This window comes from Orcinus orca, chromosome 6 (genome assembly GCF_937001465.1).
Source record: "Orcinus orca chromosome 6, mOrcOrc1.1, whole genome shotgun sequence".
Classification (NCBI taxonomy): Eukaryota; Metazoa; Chordata; class Mammalia; order Artiodactyla; family Delphinidae; genus Orcinus; species Orcinus orca.
In genome coordinates, this window is record NC_064564.1 from 20,778,344 (window position 1) to 20,797,507 (window position 19,164).

The 19,164-nt window shown below is 52.4% G+C and overlaps 1 protein-coding gene across 4 annotated transcripts in view; it reads right to left on the minus strand.

The window, feature by feature from the left end:
* Positions 1–19,164, minus strand: part of BMP1 (bone morphogenetic protein 1) — a 40,726-nt gene that overhangs the window by 18,809 nt on the left and 2,753 nt on the right. For 2 of the 4 annotated variants that reach the window (XM_012533338.3, XM_033429691.2), the window contains exons 2-8: positions 14,177–14,290; positions 11,093–11,257; positions 10,786–10,903; positions 10,305–10,483; positions 9,454–9,559; positions 7,829–7,953; positions 7,206–7,321 (exon numbers count right to left, since the gene is read on the minus strand). In XM_012533338.3, coding sequence (XP_012388792.1) covers positions 7,206–7,321; positions 7,829–7,953; positions 9,454–9,559; positions 10,305–10,483; positions 10,786–10,903; positions 11,093–11,257; positions 14,177–14,290 — 923 coding nt within the window. Of the gene's footprint in view, positions 1–7,205; positions 7,322–7,828; positions 7,954–9,453; positions 9,560–10,304; positions 10,521–10,785; positions 10,904–11,092; positions 11,258–14,176; positions 14,291–19,164 lie in introns of those variants that run through there. The other 2 variants (XM_049710917.1, XM_033429692.2) reach the window with 2 other exon arrangements.

Below are 19,164 nucleotides of genomic sequence, written 5' to 3' on the forward strand. Positions count from 1 at the left end.
TAAGACATATGCATGAAAAGACCACCTAGTGAAAAACTCAGATTCCAGTCATACGAGCCTGGGTTTGAATCTTGCCTCTGCATAAAATGGTGCATAAAATGAGGAAAGAGCATCTCACCCTAACACAGCAATACATAGGTACAGATACTGCCCTAAGGACCTCCTTCACATAAACTTATTTCAGCCCTTGAACTCGTCAAACGTTCACCTAATACTGGAGGAACGTTTGATACCTCGGTAAGTACCAAGTCTCCCCAGCAGGGGGGCATATGAACAGGTAGAGAAGCACCCTTACTAGGAGGGAAACTGCTTCCTTAGTAGTTTCCGGAGTGAGCCCTGAAGCCTGCTGTATGTTCAGAGTCCAACAAGCAGGGACTCCAGAGAATGGCACCCCCATCTGCGAGGAGTGTGCAGTGGGCATGAGAAGGCCCAAGGGGCCCACCTGTTAGGTGCTAGCTGGGTTCCCCGCTGGAGAAGGGGACAAGGGTGTCCATCTCCCCTGTGGCTCACTGCAGTGTTAGAGGCAGACAGAGTAGAGGCCAGAATGAAAACCACTGGTCAAGGAAGAGCTCCCGGCTCATGGTCACTTTAGCACCGACCCCGTCAGAATTCTTGGTGTTTTCTTTTTTTTTTAATTTTACTTTTTTATTTTATTTTATTTATTTATTTTTGGTTGCATTGGGTCTTTGTTGCTGCGCGCGGGCTTTCTCTAGTTGCGGCGAGCGGGGCCTACTCTTTTTTGTGGTGCTTGGGCTTCTCGTTGTGGTGGCTTCTCTTGTTGCGGAGCACGGGCTCTAGGCGTGCGGGCTTCAGTAGCTGTGGCACATGGGCTCAGTAGTTGTGGCTCGTGGGCTCTAGAGCACAGCTCAGTAGTTGTGGCACACGGGCTTAGTTGCTCTGCGGCATGTGGGATCTTCCTGGAGCAGGGCTCAAACCCATGTCCCCTGCATTGGCAGGTGGATTCTTAACCACTGCGCCACCAGGGAAGTTCCTTCTTGGTGTTTTCAATATCCACCTGCACTATCCTTGCCATTTCCTGACCTTCGCATTCCCTAACCTCCTCTCTCACCCTCTCTCTGCCCCTTCTCAGCCAGCACATCATGCTCTGGACCTTGTTATCATCCATAATGTCAAATCCAAGGACCCCACTCTACATCCATGTGCCCCAATCTTTCCTTGCTCACTCCCTCTGTACACAGAGCTCAACGATCCTTCCAGTTCACTGCAACCTTCAATCTACTGAGCCTGTTGTACTTTCACTGCCTTTCACCCCCGTGTACTTACATTTCTTCTGACCTAGCTTGGAACCCATGGTCCAATCTTTCATATTTTCTTTTGATTCACACATGAGTTTAAATATGTTTGTGTTTGGGGGAGCTTTCATTAATTTTGTTACTCTGAGATGTAATCGAGTGAGATCACGTTTTGAAAAGTGCACTACAGGGGACTTCCCTGGTGGCGCAGTGGTTAAGAATCCGCCTGCCAATGCAGGGGACACAGGTTCGATCCCTGGTCTGGGAAGATCCCACATGCTGTGGAGCAACTAAGCCCGCGTACCACAACTACTGAGCCTGAGTGCTGCAACTACTGAAACCTGTGCGCCTAGAACCTATGCTCTGCAACAAGGGAAGCCACCGTAATGAGAAACCCGCACACCGCAAGGAAGAGTAGCCCCCGCTCGTCGCAACTAGCAAAAGCCCACGTGCAGCACCAGAGACCCAACACAGCCAAAAAATAAATAAAAATTTAAAAAACACGAAAAGTACACTATATTACTTCTTTTTTGTTTTTTGGCCACGCCGCATGGCTTACAGGATCTCAGTTCCCCAACCAGGGACTGAACCTGGGCCTCGGCACTGAAAGCCCGGAATCCTAACCACTAGGCTGCCAGGGAGCCCCCGAAAACTGCACTATATTACTCTCGATGATTAATCATCATTGGGAGTATTATTATTATTATTATAAAAATACAAGTCCTGGCATTTTGAAAAACTGAAGTTGAAAATCTGTTCTAACTCTTGCTATAGAGCCAGTGTCTTATGACCCAATATTTTACCTTTTTAGAAAAGACCACATATGACCACAGAGGAAGTTTAATTCACTATGGAATCCTCGGTGCATGGCACATAATAGTTGTTTAATAAATATTTCTTCAATAGAATTTTGCTTTTTGGAATCTATTCTAATATACTTGCCCAAGTGTATAAAGATTTAAGTTTCAAGGTATTTATTTTGGTAGTAATGAAAGCTTGGCAAAACTTAAATCGGCATCCATCAGGAGACCTGAGGGGATGATTAAATAATTAAATTAAGGGCAGTCAAGATGACGGGATGCCAAGCAACCACGAAAGTGACTGAGGTAGATCTATATGTGCTGACGTGGAACGATGACTGTGATTTATTGTTGAGTGAAAGGCAAGTTACAGAAGGCCACCCCACCCCCACACCCCCACACTAGAAGGGTCTGGAAGGACATCCCAAGTGTTACCAATGCTTAGTTGTCTCTGTGGAGTGGGATCTGGAGGACGATCAAGGGGAGAAAATTCACTTTTTACCGTACGCATTCCTATATTGCTCAAAATGTTTACAACATGCATCTGTTATCTTTATATCTAGCAAACAACAAAAATATCTTTCGAAGAGCTGCTGGGCGGAAGAAGGAATGCAGAGGGCCGAGTGAGGGCTCCCTGACTGCTAAACTTACACCCTTAACCCCTACTCCACGTGGCCTCCTTGGGCCTGCCAATCCATTTCACTCAGCAAGCAGCCCTGAGAACGGCAGCCACTTTCCCTCCCTCCCCGGAAACAACTGTGACTCTGTCCAAGGGGGATGGATTCAGGCCTCCGAAGAAGAAACCGTGCCCAGCCGGCAGAGCCCCACCGGGCTCACCCAAGACCTGCCACAGGCAGGAGGAAGCAGAGGCCACCTCACGTGGAAGGAACAGACCTGGGCGAGCAGTCAGGGGCATCCTACAGGGAGGCGCAGCCACGGCTATACTGAGACCGGAGGTGTCTAATTAAGAGTTGTAACAACTTCTGTCGTGTGGAAACAGCTGTGCGCTGGTGGCAGGGGCACTGCCCTTTGCCAAGAAAAACTGGGCCAGCTCTGCCACTTCCTGGCTGGTGACTTTGTGCCTCGCTGTCTCTGTCCGAAAAATGGAGGTGACCATAACGACTCCGCTGGGGAGTCGGGGGTAAATGAGATACAGGTACAGAGTCCCCAGGTGCACCCTGCGTGTGGGAAGTATTCCTCATGCTTCTTGGGTGCTCTCAGGGAGGAGTTGGGAGAACACGCCAACCCTGGGGGACCTGTTGTCTGGCTTACAGTCACATCTTAGGCCTCATTTAACTCCTCTGGGCCTCTGTTTCCTTATCTGTAAGATGGTAACGGTAATAGTACCAGCCTCATAGGACTTAGGGGAATTAAATTAATACATGTAAAATTTACGACCTTGTCTGACACGGGTACCAATACATACGTGTCACACATCCATACGACAGTGTATGCCACTTGATAAACACTAATTTCACTCCTGGAGTTGAATTTGCTTAGATAGTTTGATATTGGGTTCACAGGACGGTCCGGATCAGAATGCAGGAAATAGAGGGAGGCAAATGAGGTACCCGGGGAAGTTGACCAGGGCTCACTCATTTCACAGATCAGGACCGGAGAATGATACTAGCAGCTAACATTGATTGAATTCCCGCTATGTTCCAGGCAGTGCCCTAAGCACTTAATGTACATGAACTTGCTTAATCCTCGTATCAACCCCATGAGGGAGGTACTATCACCAGGCTCATTTTACAAATGGGGAAACAAAGGCACAGAGAGGGTAAGCAACTTCCCCAAGATCATACATCCAGTAAAGAGCACAGCTGGGAGTCAAACCCAGGCACTCTGGATCTTAAACTTATACCCTTAACCTCCATTCCGTGCGGCCTCCCCAGGCCTACCGATCAATTTTGCCCAACGGCTGTGCAAAGAATGAGCATCAACTTTCCCTCCATGCTCAGAGCTCTACGCCCTTCGGTGCCTGAGAAGAGGGACTTAAGGGAGGACCCAGCCCAGGCCTTGCAGAGGAGGGATGGGAGGGGTCGTCTCTGCCCAGCTGGGGGATGGGAGGAGGCAGAATTTGGGTTGGACCTTGATGGGAATGAGGGTGGATACGGCCAAATCCAAAAGCATTTTAAGTTCTTATCTTCCTGGCTCCTCTGCAACATTTGACTATGGTCTCCTTCTGAAACCGCTTTCCTGCTCATAAAGGAGTTCCCTTCGTTGCTTGGGAAACACTGTAAATCCCCTTCAGGGCAGTTGCTAATTACGTGCAGTGTAAAGACTTGAGGATCCTCCAAGAAGTCCTCCAAAGTGGCTCTTTCTCGTTTGACATCCCTACGACTCGCACATTGTACGAGATAAGTTTTACATATCACTTGCATGTCTGGCAATAAGCTGAGAACTGGGAGGCAAGTGAAAAACAAACTCTCAGGAGCCAAACAGATGTCAAAGTCCATCCGCTAACACACGTGGATTTATTTAAGGTTTACTGTTGAAAGAGTAGACTTTGGAGTCAGACAGTCCTAGAACTGAATGCTGGTTCCACCATCGTTACCTGAGCAAACCTGGCCAGACCTACTCCTTCACTTTAAGCCTCAATTCCCTCCACTCTCCAGTAGGGATGACAGTACCTACGTCATGAAACGGTTGTGAGGAATAATGAGATCATGCACGTAAGATGCCAATACTTTGGCACATAATTGGTAAGTGACAAAAAGTGGCCATGCCAACTTGATGGTACCATCCTCTTCTGCCTCCCCAGCCTTTAAATGTTTCTGTCCCCCAGGGTTCCATCTTTGGTTCAGTTACAACTTTACAATTTCAACCAGGACCATGGGTGGCTTTTACTTTTTGCATTTCTACAATCATGCATTGGTTAATCTGGAATTTTTATCCGTAGCCCACTTCTCTCCCTGGAGCTCCGGGCAGGTCTCTGAAAAAGGATGGGGAGTCTTGTGGGAGCTATGAAGGGAGCAGGTCCCAGGCACAGAGAGGCGCCTAAGGCAAGGCCGTGTGCTCTCTAGAGACTAGGGCCAGCCCATGCCAGCCCGCAAAGCAAGGAAAGAAGAGGGTCCTCACCAAGTTGCCATATGCCTGCCAACTGAGCAAACCTCCTGAACGGGAAAGAGAGTGATGCTCTACCCTCCTCTGTGCTCCGTGGGGCCGCGAACTGTCTCGTGCACCTGTCCATCCCCAGGGCTGGGCCCAGCACTGGGCACCTCGTGGCCACACAAGTTGCCGAAGGGCACTTAGTTGTTGGAATGGGACAAGGCTTTGGAATTCACACGGTATTTCAATCACAGACTTTTATGCCATAATCCAGGATCTATGAGATCTTGGGCAAGTTACTTTTTCCAAGTTTGTTTTCTCATGTACAAAATGAGGCTAACATTAGCACCCAGCCTATAACGTTGTGCTAAAAGACATGACACAGAGATTTAACACATGCCTGGCCAATCATATGCTCAATGATCATTAGTTGTTATTATTATTATTGTTATCTGCGGTGAGATTTCCAAAGGCTGGAAACCCTCAGCAGAGGAATGGAGGAAACCAGGGCAAGGTCACTACAAGACAGTGAAAAGGATGCAACTTTTAACTTAGATTCAGAACAAGAACAAGGAAGGGGTGGGTTCACTTTTGAGGGAAGCTGCTAGAAAGTTAACCAAGGGAGATAGGGAATTACTCAGCTCTCAATAAAAGTCTGTCGTAAGGGAGGATGATCTTCAAATTATAAAAAATAAAAGCAGCATCGTTTGGAAAGGAAACAGAAGCTCAATAATACAGAAGGAGAGTCAGCGAGCGCCTCTTTAAATTGGCTTTTGCCTCTAGACTCAAAAATGACATCAGAGGACATTCAAATAACTTGCAGATGTGAGCAGTGTCTGTAATCTTGAGAACTCAGAACAAAATCTTTCCCAGTTTTCAAAAGGGGTTTGTATGCATGTGTGCATGCACATGCGTGTGTTGGGAAGGGGGTGTAGAGTGAATTCTGGGAATTGCAAACCACTGAGTTCAGTGGTGATCCCCAACTAAACAGATGGTCTATGACCATTTAGAAAAGAAACACTTGACTACTTTTGGGTTCACTTGAAACAAGGTACATCAGACAAATCTCACTTCTTTTTTTTTTTTTTTGCGGTACGCGGGCCTCTCACTGTTGTGGCCTCTCCCGTTGCGGGGCACAGGCTCCGGACGCGCAGGCTCAGCGGCCATGGCTCACGGGCCCAGCCGCCCCGCGGCATGTGGGATCTTCCGGACCGGGGCACGAACCCGTGTCGCCTGCATCGGCAGGCGGACTCTCAACCACTGCGCCACCAGGGAAGCCCTCACTTCTTTTTTAAAAGGGGATTTACCAACTGGTGAAACAGTGGATTTGTTTTGGTAAGGCAATTCATCCATGTATTCGGCATTTATTAATCACTTCCTGTGCCAGAGACATAAAGACGACAAAGGTCTGGTCTCAGAAGCGGCTCATATGGTGGTTGGTCAATAAGGTGGTGACCGGTGGCTGGCTGGTAATGACATTTAGCATAGTCATAGCTAGTGGAACAGCTTTGCCCAAAGCCTGCAGATTACTGGGTCGATGTCAATTCAGAGGGAGAGCTTGGATCTGCTTTAATTCATGTCCTGTTCAATATTTTGATCAAAGGCCAGGTTCGGAACACGCAGAAGACATGCTTATCAAATGAGCTCATGGCAGAGTGAGGACGGCTACCTGCCGGATGGTGGAATTCTGATTCAAAATGATCTTGAGAGCTGTTGGAATGAGCAATGCAACCGGTAATAAAATCTAACCCAGCTCAAGGTTGCACTAGGACATTAAGAACCCAGTTCCAATCAAGGGAAATAAAGCCTTAAAGCTGACTCTTGGGAGCAATAAAAATATGAAGGACATGGAAGGTCCAGGGGTGGGTGAGAGGTCCAGACTCCACATGAAAAGCCTGCGAATGGATCTGAGAAGCACTTAGAAAAATGTCTGGCGCGTAGTAAATGCTATTCACAAGTTAGCATTTATATACAACTACTAGAAGCCTCTCCTCATCCTGCAGGGTGAATGAGTTTACCTTCCCCAGGTAGGTCACTCACAGCCACATGGACTAAGCTCTCCTACTCAGGGGTCCTGGCAGAGGAGAGGATGCTCAGTTACCTTCTCCCCAGGTGTGACTGAGATGCGCCATACGCAGTGCATGTGGGCGGAGTAGCCGTTGGGGTACTCGGGGGAGGAGAAGTTGCCCGTGCTATCTTGTAGGGTCTCTCCGCAAGCTGTCGAGGAAAGGAAATGACTGGGTTGCTGGCTGCAGGTGCCCAATCCCCCCAACTTTCTGGCTTCCCTGCCCTGAGCCCTGGCATCCTTTGGGGGAGAGGAGAGAGTCTGAGATGGCCCCGTCCCCTTAAGATCCATCCCTTCTCCTTTCCGTTCTACCTAGTGCTGCAGGATGCCCTGCTGTCAAGGCAACATGGGTTCCAGAGTTAAGGTCAAGCTCCTTCGGAGGGCCTCACTCCCCCTCACTCACGGAGAATCGCTCTGCGCCCCCCATTTTCTGCTCCTACTGTCCCTCACTCTCACCCTCAGAAGATGGGTGGCTCAGCATCTCCCCACCTGATCCAAGCCCCAGTTTGGGTCTGTAACTTGAACACTCCCCCTACCTGGGTGCCCCCTCCCCCGACACCAGGCAGCCTCAGCCTTTTCTAAGTCTCACAGCCTCAACCTTCTTGGCCCCAGGGCCTGCCCTCCACCCCACCCTGGCCTGTCCCCACCCCTGCCCCGACCTGGGCACTTGTAGAGCTTGCGGGCCTGGGCAATGTCCCCCTTGCTGAGCCGGGTCCTCTGGCCGATGGGAGGCTTCACCCCATTCACCTCGTACTTGGGAACGATGGTGTCCAGGAAGATGCCCCTGAGGAGGAGAAGACCAGCCTGGGTGAGAGTCTGACGGGAAGGAGGGTGGCTGGCATGCGTGCACCGAAGGTCACGACCCCGCAAGAGCCCAGACATTCCTCAGCAGGGTCAGGGATGGGTGGAGACATCTCACCCTGTCATTACACTGCCCTCTGACCACCAGCCACCCTGCTCCGTGGCAGCCATACCACAGGGCCTGGGGGAGCCCCAGGAACACTTTGGGAGGTCGGGGACATGGACCTAGGAGGCCCTGGGGACACACCGGTGCTCCGGCTCAGTCTGGCCCAACTCCCAGCCCTGGGAGAGCTCCAGACCCCTCGTCAGTCATGTCTCAGCCCTGCCCGGCCCTGCTTCTGAGGCCCCCTGTGCTGATTCAGCCCTGACTACACCTCTCCCAGGACTACCCAGGGCCAACACTTCGTCCTGCTGGCACGGGCTACGCCTGATGGGACCTGGGACAAGGCCAAAGGGCAGGCTCCACCGTGGCCAGACCAGACCCCAGGGACAGCCCTGCTAGCTCCTGATCCATCCGTGTCCCCTGTCCCCTCAGTTCCTGCCTGCTAGGTCCTGGATGTTTCCATCTGGGAGGAGCAGAAGGAAGGGGCAGCAGGCATCCCTCCACCTCCCCAGGGCCCCTGACTCACACCCAGCTGGGTAGAACTCAGCAGGAGGCGGGGTGGGATGTGGTGGGAAATGTACAGGGGGTGGTCTGTGGGTGTGGTGGGTGGGATGACCTCACCACCCTTCCTTGGTCTCTGTTCCCTCAGGTCTGGAGGCAGGAAGAGTGGGTCTAGAAGGAGCATCTGAGGAGAGGGGGAGGGCCAGGGTCTGGGAGAGCAGAGACAGAGGATGAGGACAGAGCCAGGCAGGGGAAAGGCCAGGAGGGGGTGCAAGTTAGGGTGCTGGGGGGAGGCAGAGGAGGAGGAGGGGCTGTTTCCCACACTCTGCTAAGGAGAAGCTGGGACGGGGAGGCTGGGCCACTACCTCTGGGGGCTCTGGCTGTGATTTCTGGGAACCTAGGCCCAGGATAAAGAGTAGGTGTATACGTGCTGGTGAGCTGGGGAGCAGGGCTGGTCCAGGACAGAAGCCAGACTTTGTGCCAGTCAGCCAATTACGCAAAGGTAGACCCATCAGAGAGACACGCCCCCTTTGGCTGAGGGTTGAGGGAAAAGCTCAGCTCCTTCGGGCGGATACGGTTCCGGGGCCACAGCACACCACGCGGCTGCACGGCAGCTGGGTTTCAGCCTCCCGGGCCAGGTGTGCCCAGTACTAGGTGAAGAACCCAGGCTCTGTGAGTCCCGGCCCTGCCATGCACCCACCGTGGAAGAGGACAGCAGGGCAGGCAGCACCCACGGGTCCTCTGCTCGGGGGCCGCAGCCACCCAGAGGCCCACCCTTGTCCTCGCCAACGACCCCAGCAGGGCAGGCTAGTGCAAAGCGGGAGGCCTACGGAGGGCAGGGCTGGGCTGCCCCAGAAGAGGCTGGGCCCCATCTCTCACCTGGAGAATGTGTTCCGGGCATAGTGCATGATACTGTCAAAATCATAGGTCTCCCCCAGGGATTCCACCTCCTGGACCTCCATCTTCAGGAAGTTATACTCCTGCCCTGCGAAGACCAGGAAAAGGGTGTGGGGAGGTGGGAGCGGGCGGGTCTGTGAGGGATGCAGTGCTACCTTTTCAGGTGGGGAACCGGGTCCTCCCTGCACTTGAGAGGTGCCCCCCTACCTGAGGGTCTAGGCAGCTGCCAGGGGAAGCCTGGGGGAGGGGCGGGTCTCTAGAAGAGTCTGTCCAGCAGGGGGGTGGGGGGGCGTTGAGGACTTGCTGGAGGGAAGGCTCAAGGGAAGATGGGAAGGAGGTGCCCATTTCTAGAACCACAGGGAGATGAGAGCAGTGAAGAGTGGAGGAGGCCTGGGGAGAAAGGGAGGAAGCAGGAAGGGAGGGAAGAGAGAGCACGGTGGGGAGAAAGGAGAGAGGAAAAAACCCTTGGAGGACAGCATAGGCCAAGAGCAGGAGACTGGGTAAAAGGGAAGAGAAAGGCTGAGGCAGCATGGGAGATGGGCCGACCCCTTCCCACCTGCACCCCTAAAGGCCAGGGGGGTTCTGGCTGCTCCAGACAGCCCCTTTGTGCAGGACCTGGACCTCTCCTGGCTCCCCATCTGACAACTGATTTGCAGTCCCTGAGCTGCTACTGACCCGGAGGAGATGCTGCAGGGGAAGGGTCTGGACCCCAGGCAGGGCTGTGACTACCCAGCTGGCTGGGACTACAATGCTGAGTTGACCAAAGGCGATGGCTTGAGGGAGCAGCTCCCACCCTGACCAGGAGCCCTGGAGGGGCAGGTAGAGGAGCGTACCTGGCTGGATGTTCTCGCGCACGATGGAGACGTGGCGGTCTCGGTCAGGCCGCGTGTGTTCGTGCCAGAAGCCGATGACATGACCCAGTTCATGGACCACGATGCCGAACTTGTCACAGTTCTTGCCGATGGAGATGGCCTGGGGGCCCCCACCACGGCGGCCCACGTAGGAGCAGCACCTGGAGGGCGGGGCCAGCTCAGGGGGGCGGTCCCGAGCTGGGGGAGTGCATCCACTCAGGGGTCGGGTGTGGCTGCCAGGGGGGCCAGGGAGCGGAGGGGTTGGGGAGGGACCCGAGTGCGGGATGCCCGGACTGTGTGCTGGGGTCTGAGCCACATCCGGGGCAGCTCCTGGGGAGATGCCCCATGGCGGGAGGGGACAGATGACGCAGGGCCGTGCCCAGATGGGACAGCTGCAGTGCTCAGGACAGAACATGGGTTGGGGCGATGGCCGAGGGTACAGTGCCCAGGGGCCCCTGCTCACCCGCAGGGTCGATAGGTGAACACGATATAGCTGTCCTCATCTGTGCGCTCCAGGAAGGTGACACAGGTGTGCTTCTCCCAGTGCCTCATGGCCTGCCGGAAGACTGCCCTCTGGCTGCCTGCCAGGACAAGGGAGGCCAGGCTGTCACAGTTGTCCAGGTGGGCCCACTTCCACCCATTGCTAAAGAGTCAGCCATTCATTGGACAGACAGGCAGAAGGTACCACTCACACCATCATGCACGACAGGGCTGTCCTGAGGCCAGGCCACGGTGCAGACTGCTCCCCACACGCCCGACATCATGCTCACCAGTGAAGTTTCCTCCAATGACAAAGGGGATGACCCCATCGGGCCACACGCGCTCTGGTCTAGACGTTGCTGCCCTCCGGCTCCGGGACCTGCTTCTCCATCTCCCGTGACTTTTCCTCTGCGGCTGCCCACTAGTGCTCTGACAGTTGAGGGTGGAAGAGTTTCCTGAAATTGAAAGAAGAAGGCATTTGGTAGCAAGGGAATGAAGAGCAAGAGAAAGCAAATTACAACCGACCCTCATTATCTAGGGATTCCGTATTTGCCCACTCAGTAAAATTTCTTTGTAACCCCCAAAGCAATACCCTCAGCTCTTTCACGGTCACTTGCTGTCATGCACAGAGCAGTGAAGAATTTCAGTCACCCACAGGCATGATCCCAGCTGAGCCTGAACAAGGCGACAGGCTGCCTTCTTGTTGCAGCTTATACTGTAAATATCTTTCTCACAATCTATTTAGTGCAACATTTTTTGCATTTTGTGCTTTTTCTTGGTGAGTTTGCTGTTTAAAATGAGCCTCCCCTTACCCCCCTGTAGTGCTGAAGGGCTGTCTAGTGTTCCCAAGTGCAAGAGGGCTGGGATGTACCTTATGGAGAAAATACCTGGGTTAGAGAAGCTTTGTTCAGGCATGAGTTACAGTGCTGTTGGCCATGAGTTCAACGTTAGTGAATCAATGCTATATTAATTAAGGTGTCTTTAAATAGAAACACCCGTAAGACTGGGTTACGTACTAATGAGTTGATGAAAATATGACCAGAGGCTTGCAGGAACCTAACCCTGTATTTCTCCTAGGAGGAACGGCTCAGAATTTGCTAATTCAGTGTTCGCAGTGACTTTATGGAATGACTGTAAGGTTATTCTATAACTCTATTCATAACTACCATGAACAGAGAGAACTGACTGTCAGTGAAAAAGAGAACAGCGGTGTACTCGTTTCCCCAGACCTGCAGGGGACCTGAGACCAGGAAACAGTCCCGTCTCAGCCAATAAACCTTCATATTTATGGAGCATACAGAACTTGATGTCCTCTTTAAGTATTCCCAAGTACACGTCCTCATTTGACACAGTTGCTCTCTGGATGGACTGGGCAAGTGTCGCTATCTACATTTGACAGATGAGGAAACTAAAGTCCAAGATTTGCACAAAGTCAGATGGTGGGTTAGTGGCAAGTCCAAGTTATCCAAATCTCCATTCTACTTTCCTCTTGTCCCATGTCTACTCGTCCCCACTAAGGTCAAGTAAGCCTTGCTAGTTACCAGGCTACCAGGTCACCCTCCAATGCCAGCTGCTCTCTGGGGTAGTTTGACCTTTACTCCATGGCCTGCCCATGCCAGGATCCTCCCTCCTGCCAGACAGGACAACTGCCTGGCACCACCAGAGTGTGCCCAGAACAGGTGCCAGGTGAGAATCCCCCACTTGGGCAATGGGAGGGTTACCTGTGAGCAGGACCACATTCCAGAGCGGTGAGAAGGCTGAACAGAACCAAGACAGCCCAGGCCCTCAACCCTCCCATTCCCTCACACATGCACAAGTGCCAGGCTCGCTGCGGGGGGCGGGGGGGGGTGTACTTGGACCCACCCTTGACCTTGAAGAGCTTTGAGTCCAGCTGGGGAGACAGACATATAAACAAATCATTGCAGTGTGGTGCGACTTGTGAGATGCTAACAGTGTAAGCCCAGAGGAAAGAGCACAGCGAATGGTGGCATGGTCAGGACTTGGCGATGAGATCAGGGAAGATTTCACAAGAGAAGCTCTTGAGATGGGCTATAAAGGATGCGTAGAGTTTTGCAAAGCGGGAGCAGGAGAGGAAGCCAGGACGGACTGTGATGTGCAGCGAAGAGCCTGGGATTTGGAGTGAGAAGGCTTGGGCTCCTGTCCCAGTTTTGCCACTGACTAGCTTTGGGACCTTAAGCATGTCACATTACCTCTGTGACTCTTAGTTTCCGTACAGATGGTCTCTGACTTCGGATGGTTCTACTTACAACGTTTTGATAGTACGGAAGTGATAACACACTCATTAGAAACCGTACTTCGAATTTTGAATTTCCTGGGTTAGTGATAGGCAGCGTGATCCTCTCTTGAGACGCTGGGCAGTGGCAGTGAGCCGCAGCTCCCTGCCAGCCACACCATCACGACGGGAAACAGCCCATACGCTCACAACCATTCTGTACCCAGACCACCATTCCGTTCTTCGCTTTCGGGACAGTATTCAATAATTACGTGAGGGATTCATCATTTTATTATAAAATGGGCTTTGTGTCAGAAGATTTTGCCCAACAGTAGGCTAGTGTTAAGTGTTCTGAGCACCTTTCAGATACCCTGGGCTGAGCTATGATGTTCAGTAGATTAGGTGTATTAAATGTATTTTTGACTTAAGATATTTTCAGCTTATGATGGTTTTATCAGGATGTGACACCATCACAAGTTGAGGAAGATCTGTGTCTGTAAAGTGGGAGTTGTCCTGACCTACCTGTGAAGGTGATCGGGGACAGTCAAGTTAGACAATGCTTTTGAAAGTACTTTGTAAACTGTAAGCAAAAAACAAGGTGGGTGGGGGCTTCCCTGGTGGCGCAGTGGTTGAGAATCTGCCTGCCAATGCAGGGGACACGGGTTCGAGTCCTGGTCTGGGAAGATCCCACAAGCCGCGGAGCAACTAGGTCCGTGAGCCACAACTACTGAGCCTGCGTGTCTGGAGCCTGTGCTCCGCAACAAGAGAGGCTGCAACAGTGAGAGGCCCGCGCACTGCGATGAAGAGTGGCCCCCGCTTGCCGCAACTAGAGAAAGCCCTTGCACAGAAACGAAGACCCAACACAGCCAAAAATAAATAAATTAATTAATTAATTAAAAAAAAAAAGATTCTTAAATAAAAATAAAAACAATGTGGGTGCTTAGCTTCTGGGTATGCCTACACTTGCCACTGCTCTGGGGAAGGGATAAAGATATCCCAAGGGAAGACAAGCCCTTATGCTGGGTTGAAGCTCATGGCCTCTGTCCTGGGAGGACCTGGCTGGGAACAAGGAGGTTCCCTGTTTTTCCAATTCTGGAACCCATTTCTGGGACAGAGAGGGGCCAGCCCGTACTGGGTGTACCTGCAGCTTTGATGGAAGACCTGCTGGTGGCACGCTGTCTGAGATCCGCAGCCTGCTGCACCTGGAAGGCCCTCAAGTCCTCCTCATCAAGGGCGATGTCCCCAAGGAAGGCAGCTGGAGAGAGAAGAGGCCGGGGCGAGTCAGTCCCCCCTTACCCAGCACTGAAAGCCCAGCCCTGTGGGCACAGCCCCTGGCCCCAGCAACTGTAATCCTCAAGTGCCTTCTGACGAAGGGGAAGGGACATGGGGGCTTTGAGGATCTCTAGGGAGACTCATGATCATTTTTCAGTTGGAATCTCAGCAAAGCGGATGCCCACCCCCACCAGACTGTTAGCTACTGAAAGCCACAGTCGTGTCATTTATTCCATCATTCTTTAGCAAATGCTTAGTAAGCACCTACTGTGGGCCGGCGCTACTCCAGTGATTAGCAAGACAGAAGAGGTCCCTGCTCGCAGGAAACTGACCTTCAAAGAAACACAAGTAAACAAATACGGAGCTCGAGAATTCCAGGAAGGGATGGGTGCTACCAAGAAAATAAAAGGGGATGAGAGGACAGAGTGTCTACTTCGGGGGCCCATAACCTTAGCTTTGTGCTGAGCGTTTGGAATTCACTTAACAAATGCCATTTCAATTACACTGAGGGGAGCTTATACTGAGGGGAGCCAGGACACCCGGTGGGCTTGGAGGAAAAGGTTTAATAGTTCTCAAGTGATTCATATTCTGAGTCTCAGAGTCCCCTCTCTGGAGGAAGAAAGGCCTGGGGGAAAAGAACTCCGCTAACGGGACATTTTGATTTCTGGAGCTGGGGGGGTGAGGTTTCCAGAGGGATGGGTTAAACAGTCTATCTGCGTTTTGAGAAACAGAGGCCCTGGAGCTGAGCGCTTTGGAAGGAGCTCAGATGCAAGCTTCATGCTGGGCTGCTGTGGGGGAGGTGAGAGGCTGGGCTGGAGGTGGAGCAGAGAGCAGCCTCCCCCCAGCTCCACCCACAGTGACATCTGCTTCTCATCCCAAGAGCTACACAGGCCTGGTGGGCAGCGTTACACAAATTGTTTTAACCTTGAGGCCTTGCACACAGGTTTCTCCTCCCCAGATGGCCCATTGGGTGGACAGACAGACAGACAGACAGACACACACACACACACACCCCTACTCATCAACACAGAATCAGACACATGGGCCAGTATTCCTCCAGACACACGGTGACATCCACAGCCATGCTATAAAAGTCACAGAGACAACACTGCACGCACAAGCAGCACCCGTACCACCCCTTCTGGTGGGAGGCACTCAATAACGTTCGTTCAAGTGAAGGATCACGGCGATATGCTTTGGGCTTGCAAACACGTGCCCCAGACACACACTCTTCTAGAGATGTGACCTGGAGCTGGATGGGCAGAATGCGGGAGTGACTTTAGCAGTTATCTAGGCCAACTTTCCATTTTACAGATGTGGAAACTGAAGCCCAGAAGGGCAATGATTTAACTGAGACCACGTTGCTAGTCACTACAAAGGCTGGAATTATAACTCACGCCTCCTGATTCCCGGTCCAGTGCTCACTGCACTGAAGTTCATCATCTTGCAGAACTCATATTCTAAATACTCACTCAGACACACACATCCACCAGAAAATACACACATCACAGACAGTCCTAAAACACACACGCAGAAGCTCCAACACACACGAACCCAACTGCAAGTTCCAAGCCCATTAAGCCAGTAATAGTAGCAAGAGTGACACCTTATGTAAATGTCTGTTGAAATTTACGTGGTGCTTTCCAGTTGACAAAGTGCTTTCGTATTAATGAATTCATTAATCCTGGCCCACCAGGGACATGCCCATTGAGCCAAGCTCCACCCACACACTTGCCTAGGAGTGTCCCATTACAAACTCTTGGAGAGATAAGATAGTGGCTAGATTTGAGCCCACCTCCCTGAACTTGAGAGATCAAAACACTTGGATGTGAGTGGGGAAATGACTTGGCCAAGGTCACCAGCTGGTAGGTGGCCCAGAAGTTCTTCCTCCACACGGGAAAGATTCTCTTATTGAAAACATCACCCTTGGCGGCCTGGGCTCAGCAACTGATGGGATAGCAATACAAGGTGCTTCTCAGCTGACGTGCAAGGGTGGCCTTAGCAAGGATATGGGAGGGTAGGTACACCCCATGGAGGCGCTGGCGGGTCCTGCATGCCAGTGTTCATACGGGCATTCATGTCCCACGTGAATGCCCTCACGCCTCTGCTCACTTTGCACCTTTGCACAGACGCTGTACTGCCAGGCTCACACAGCCACACCCGCAGACATCACCAAGTACACACGTGGCTGGACATTTAGACTCATCTTCAGACATAGCTGCAAACAGCAAGGTCTTTGGAGTCAGACAGACCTGTCTTTGAATCCCAGTTTGACTACTTCTCACTGACAGGTCATATGAACTCTTCTAAACCTCAATTTTCTCCTATATAAAAAAGGAACAAATAAAAGAATCTGTCTCCCAGGATTACTGCACGAAATAAGGCATGGAAAGGAAGCATCTAGCACGAAGCCTGGAGCACAGTAAGAAGCCACAGAATGGCCACTGTTAATACCGCCCCAATAGTAGCCCTATAATCTCAAGTTCATCTCTCTACTTTCAAGGGCATAGAGTTTTCACCCACACTGGCCTCCTGGCTGAGTGAAGCCCCCAGGTGCTCAGAAGCAGAACCTTAAATTCCAAGTACAGAGGCCACAGAACTGTGTTGGCCTGCGGGACCAAGGCGGTGTGGAGGACAGGGTGAGCGGAAGGTGGGCCAAGCTCTGGGCTAGCCTAGCCGTGGAGCTCACTGTCAGCAGTGCCCTGTGGTGGGAATGTCATGACTGAAGAATGCGTGGGAACTGAGGGGGGAGGGGAGAGATGGGGGTAGGCAGGAGAGCCTGATGGCCAGGAGCTGGGCCTGAAAGCCCTCTTCATTTGGGATGCCCTCCGGGGAAGCTAGGGAATCTGGATCCTGGAGAGTCCAGGATGCCCTTCCTTACCAGGAAGGAAGCCCTGGGTCAGGGTCAAGGTCAGGATAGTAGTTGTTTTCAACACAGGATCAAAAGTTTTTGTTTTGTTTTCCAGCTGTAAACCAGCCAGGAGCACTTATGGCTGCTCCATAGCCAGTCCCCCCACCCCCCCCCCACCCCCCCACACACACCCGCCCCCCAGCAGGAGAGGAAAGAAGAGAGTAAGCAGCGCATCCTTCAGGTCAGCCTCCTCACTGCAGTCTCCTCCCCTTTTAGGGGGAGGGAGAGGAGCCTGGCTGGTGTGACGGAGCCCCAAAGCCATGTGTACCAGGCATACTACGCATGTCCCATTACACAGATGCAAGCTTCTTGCTGGGGGAGGCCATGCTTAAGCTCCTGCAAGTGTTTGTGTGTACTTAATCACAGGTGTACATTTACACACAGGTGCACATTTGCACATGCACTTACATGTACTCAGGGGTACCAACAGGCACAGTTGAACAGACTTGCCCATAAAGCAGGGGCACACCCACAAACGTACAAAAAACACACTCTTGACTACTTCCCTGTGCAAGCCCTAGTGTTTTCAAACACACAAAGAACTGCACGTGCATACCCCATTTCACAGGCTACACCCCCAGAAGGAGAGGGGCACCTTTAGAAATGGAGAGGGGAGAGGAGAGAAAGAGAGATTAGCTGATTCCCCTAGCTATCCTTAGGGGGTAAGCTTTAGTGGCCTGAGGAGTGACACGTTCTACTCCCTTCCCTCCCCCAATATCTTCTCCCCAAATCCCCGGAGAAACTAGAATTATTGAGAGTTCCTTCTTCTGGGGGAGTCCCATCGGTCCCCCTCCATCTGGAGCCCAGGGAGATTGTAAGACTTTTCCTCCTCCCTTGGGGCACCTAAAAGAGAAGGTGACTCATGGAGCAGGGGTATAGGTGGGTGGGTGACTCATTCAGCATGTCTGGAGGGGGAATGTGGTCTGGCAAGAGAAGGAATTGTTTCTCAACCTCTGGAGCTGATAACCTACTCCTCTGAGGCCCCCTGAAGTCCAAACCTGGGCTACAAAGCCCCTGGGATGAGGATGCTGACAAAGGCTGGTGAGCTACTGGCCCAACTCACCTCCCCAAAGCAGACCTCTGAGCTGCCAGGTGAGGCTGCAGTAAGGTCCTCGCTGGCCCAGGAGAATCCCTGTGGGCTTCTCTGCTGATGGGAGCAGCTGTGTCCCAACTCCTGCCTCTAGGGTCCCTCCCAGAGTCCTGAGTCATCTGGGGCAGCCAAATGGAACTGGGAATCTTAGGGAAGGATTCCCCTGATGGTTCCGCATCCCAACGTACAAGAAATCAGGGCTGACTCGCAATCCCCCTGGGAGAGAGAGAGAGGGCTTGGTGGAACCAGCTCTGAGCACACACAGGCCAGCTTGGTTTCCTGCCTGTTGTTCTGGTCTTGTTCAGAAGATCCAGGCACCTCTTCAGGGTATCAAGGGTCTTAACTTTGTCCTTACTGCAACAGTAAACCATCACTCTGATGGTAATAACAAGAGGTGACCTCAGATGAAGAGGCCCCGCTCTCCTGAGACATCACAGGTGAGCCAGGGAGTCAATGGGGCTTTCATTCTTGGTCCTCCACGTGCAAGGAGGAGGAGAGGAAGAGGAGAGAGCTGGAGAGCATCAAGTGGGTAGAGGGAGCAGGGAGAGCCAGGTGCGTCCAAAGGAAGTAAAGCCAGACACGCCTGCCGCTGCCACCTCCCGCATCTGGAGGGCAGGGCTCAGAGGGGGCAAGAGGTGAAGGCAGGCAGGAGAGGTTAACACAAACAGAGGAAAGAGCCTGGGGACCTGAGGCCTGAGGGTGTTGGTGTGGGGTCTTAGGAGTCAGGCCGGAGGGAGGCAGGGCTGCACCAGTCACACCCAGGAGGGAAGCCTGGTCTGACCCTGAATCTTGGCCTTGTCAGGCCCTCCTGGCCACCCCCAGGCCTGGCCCAGCTCCCCACGAGCCCCACGAGCTG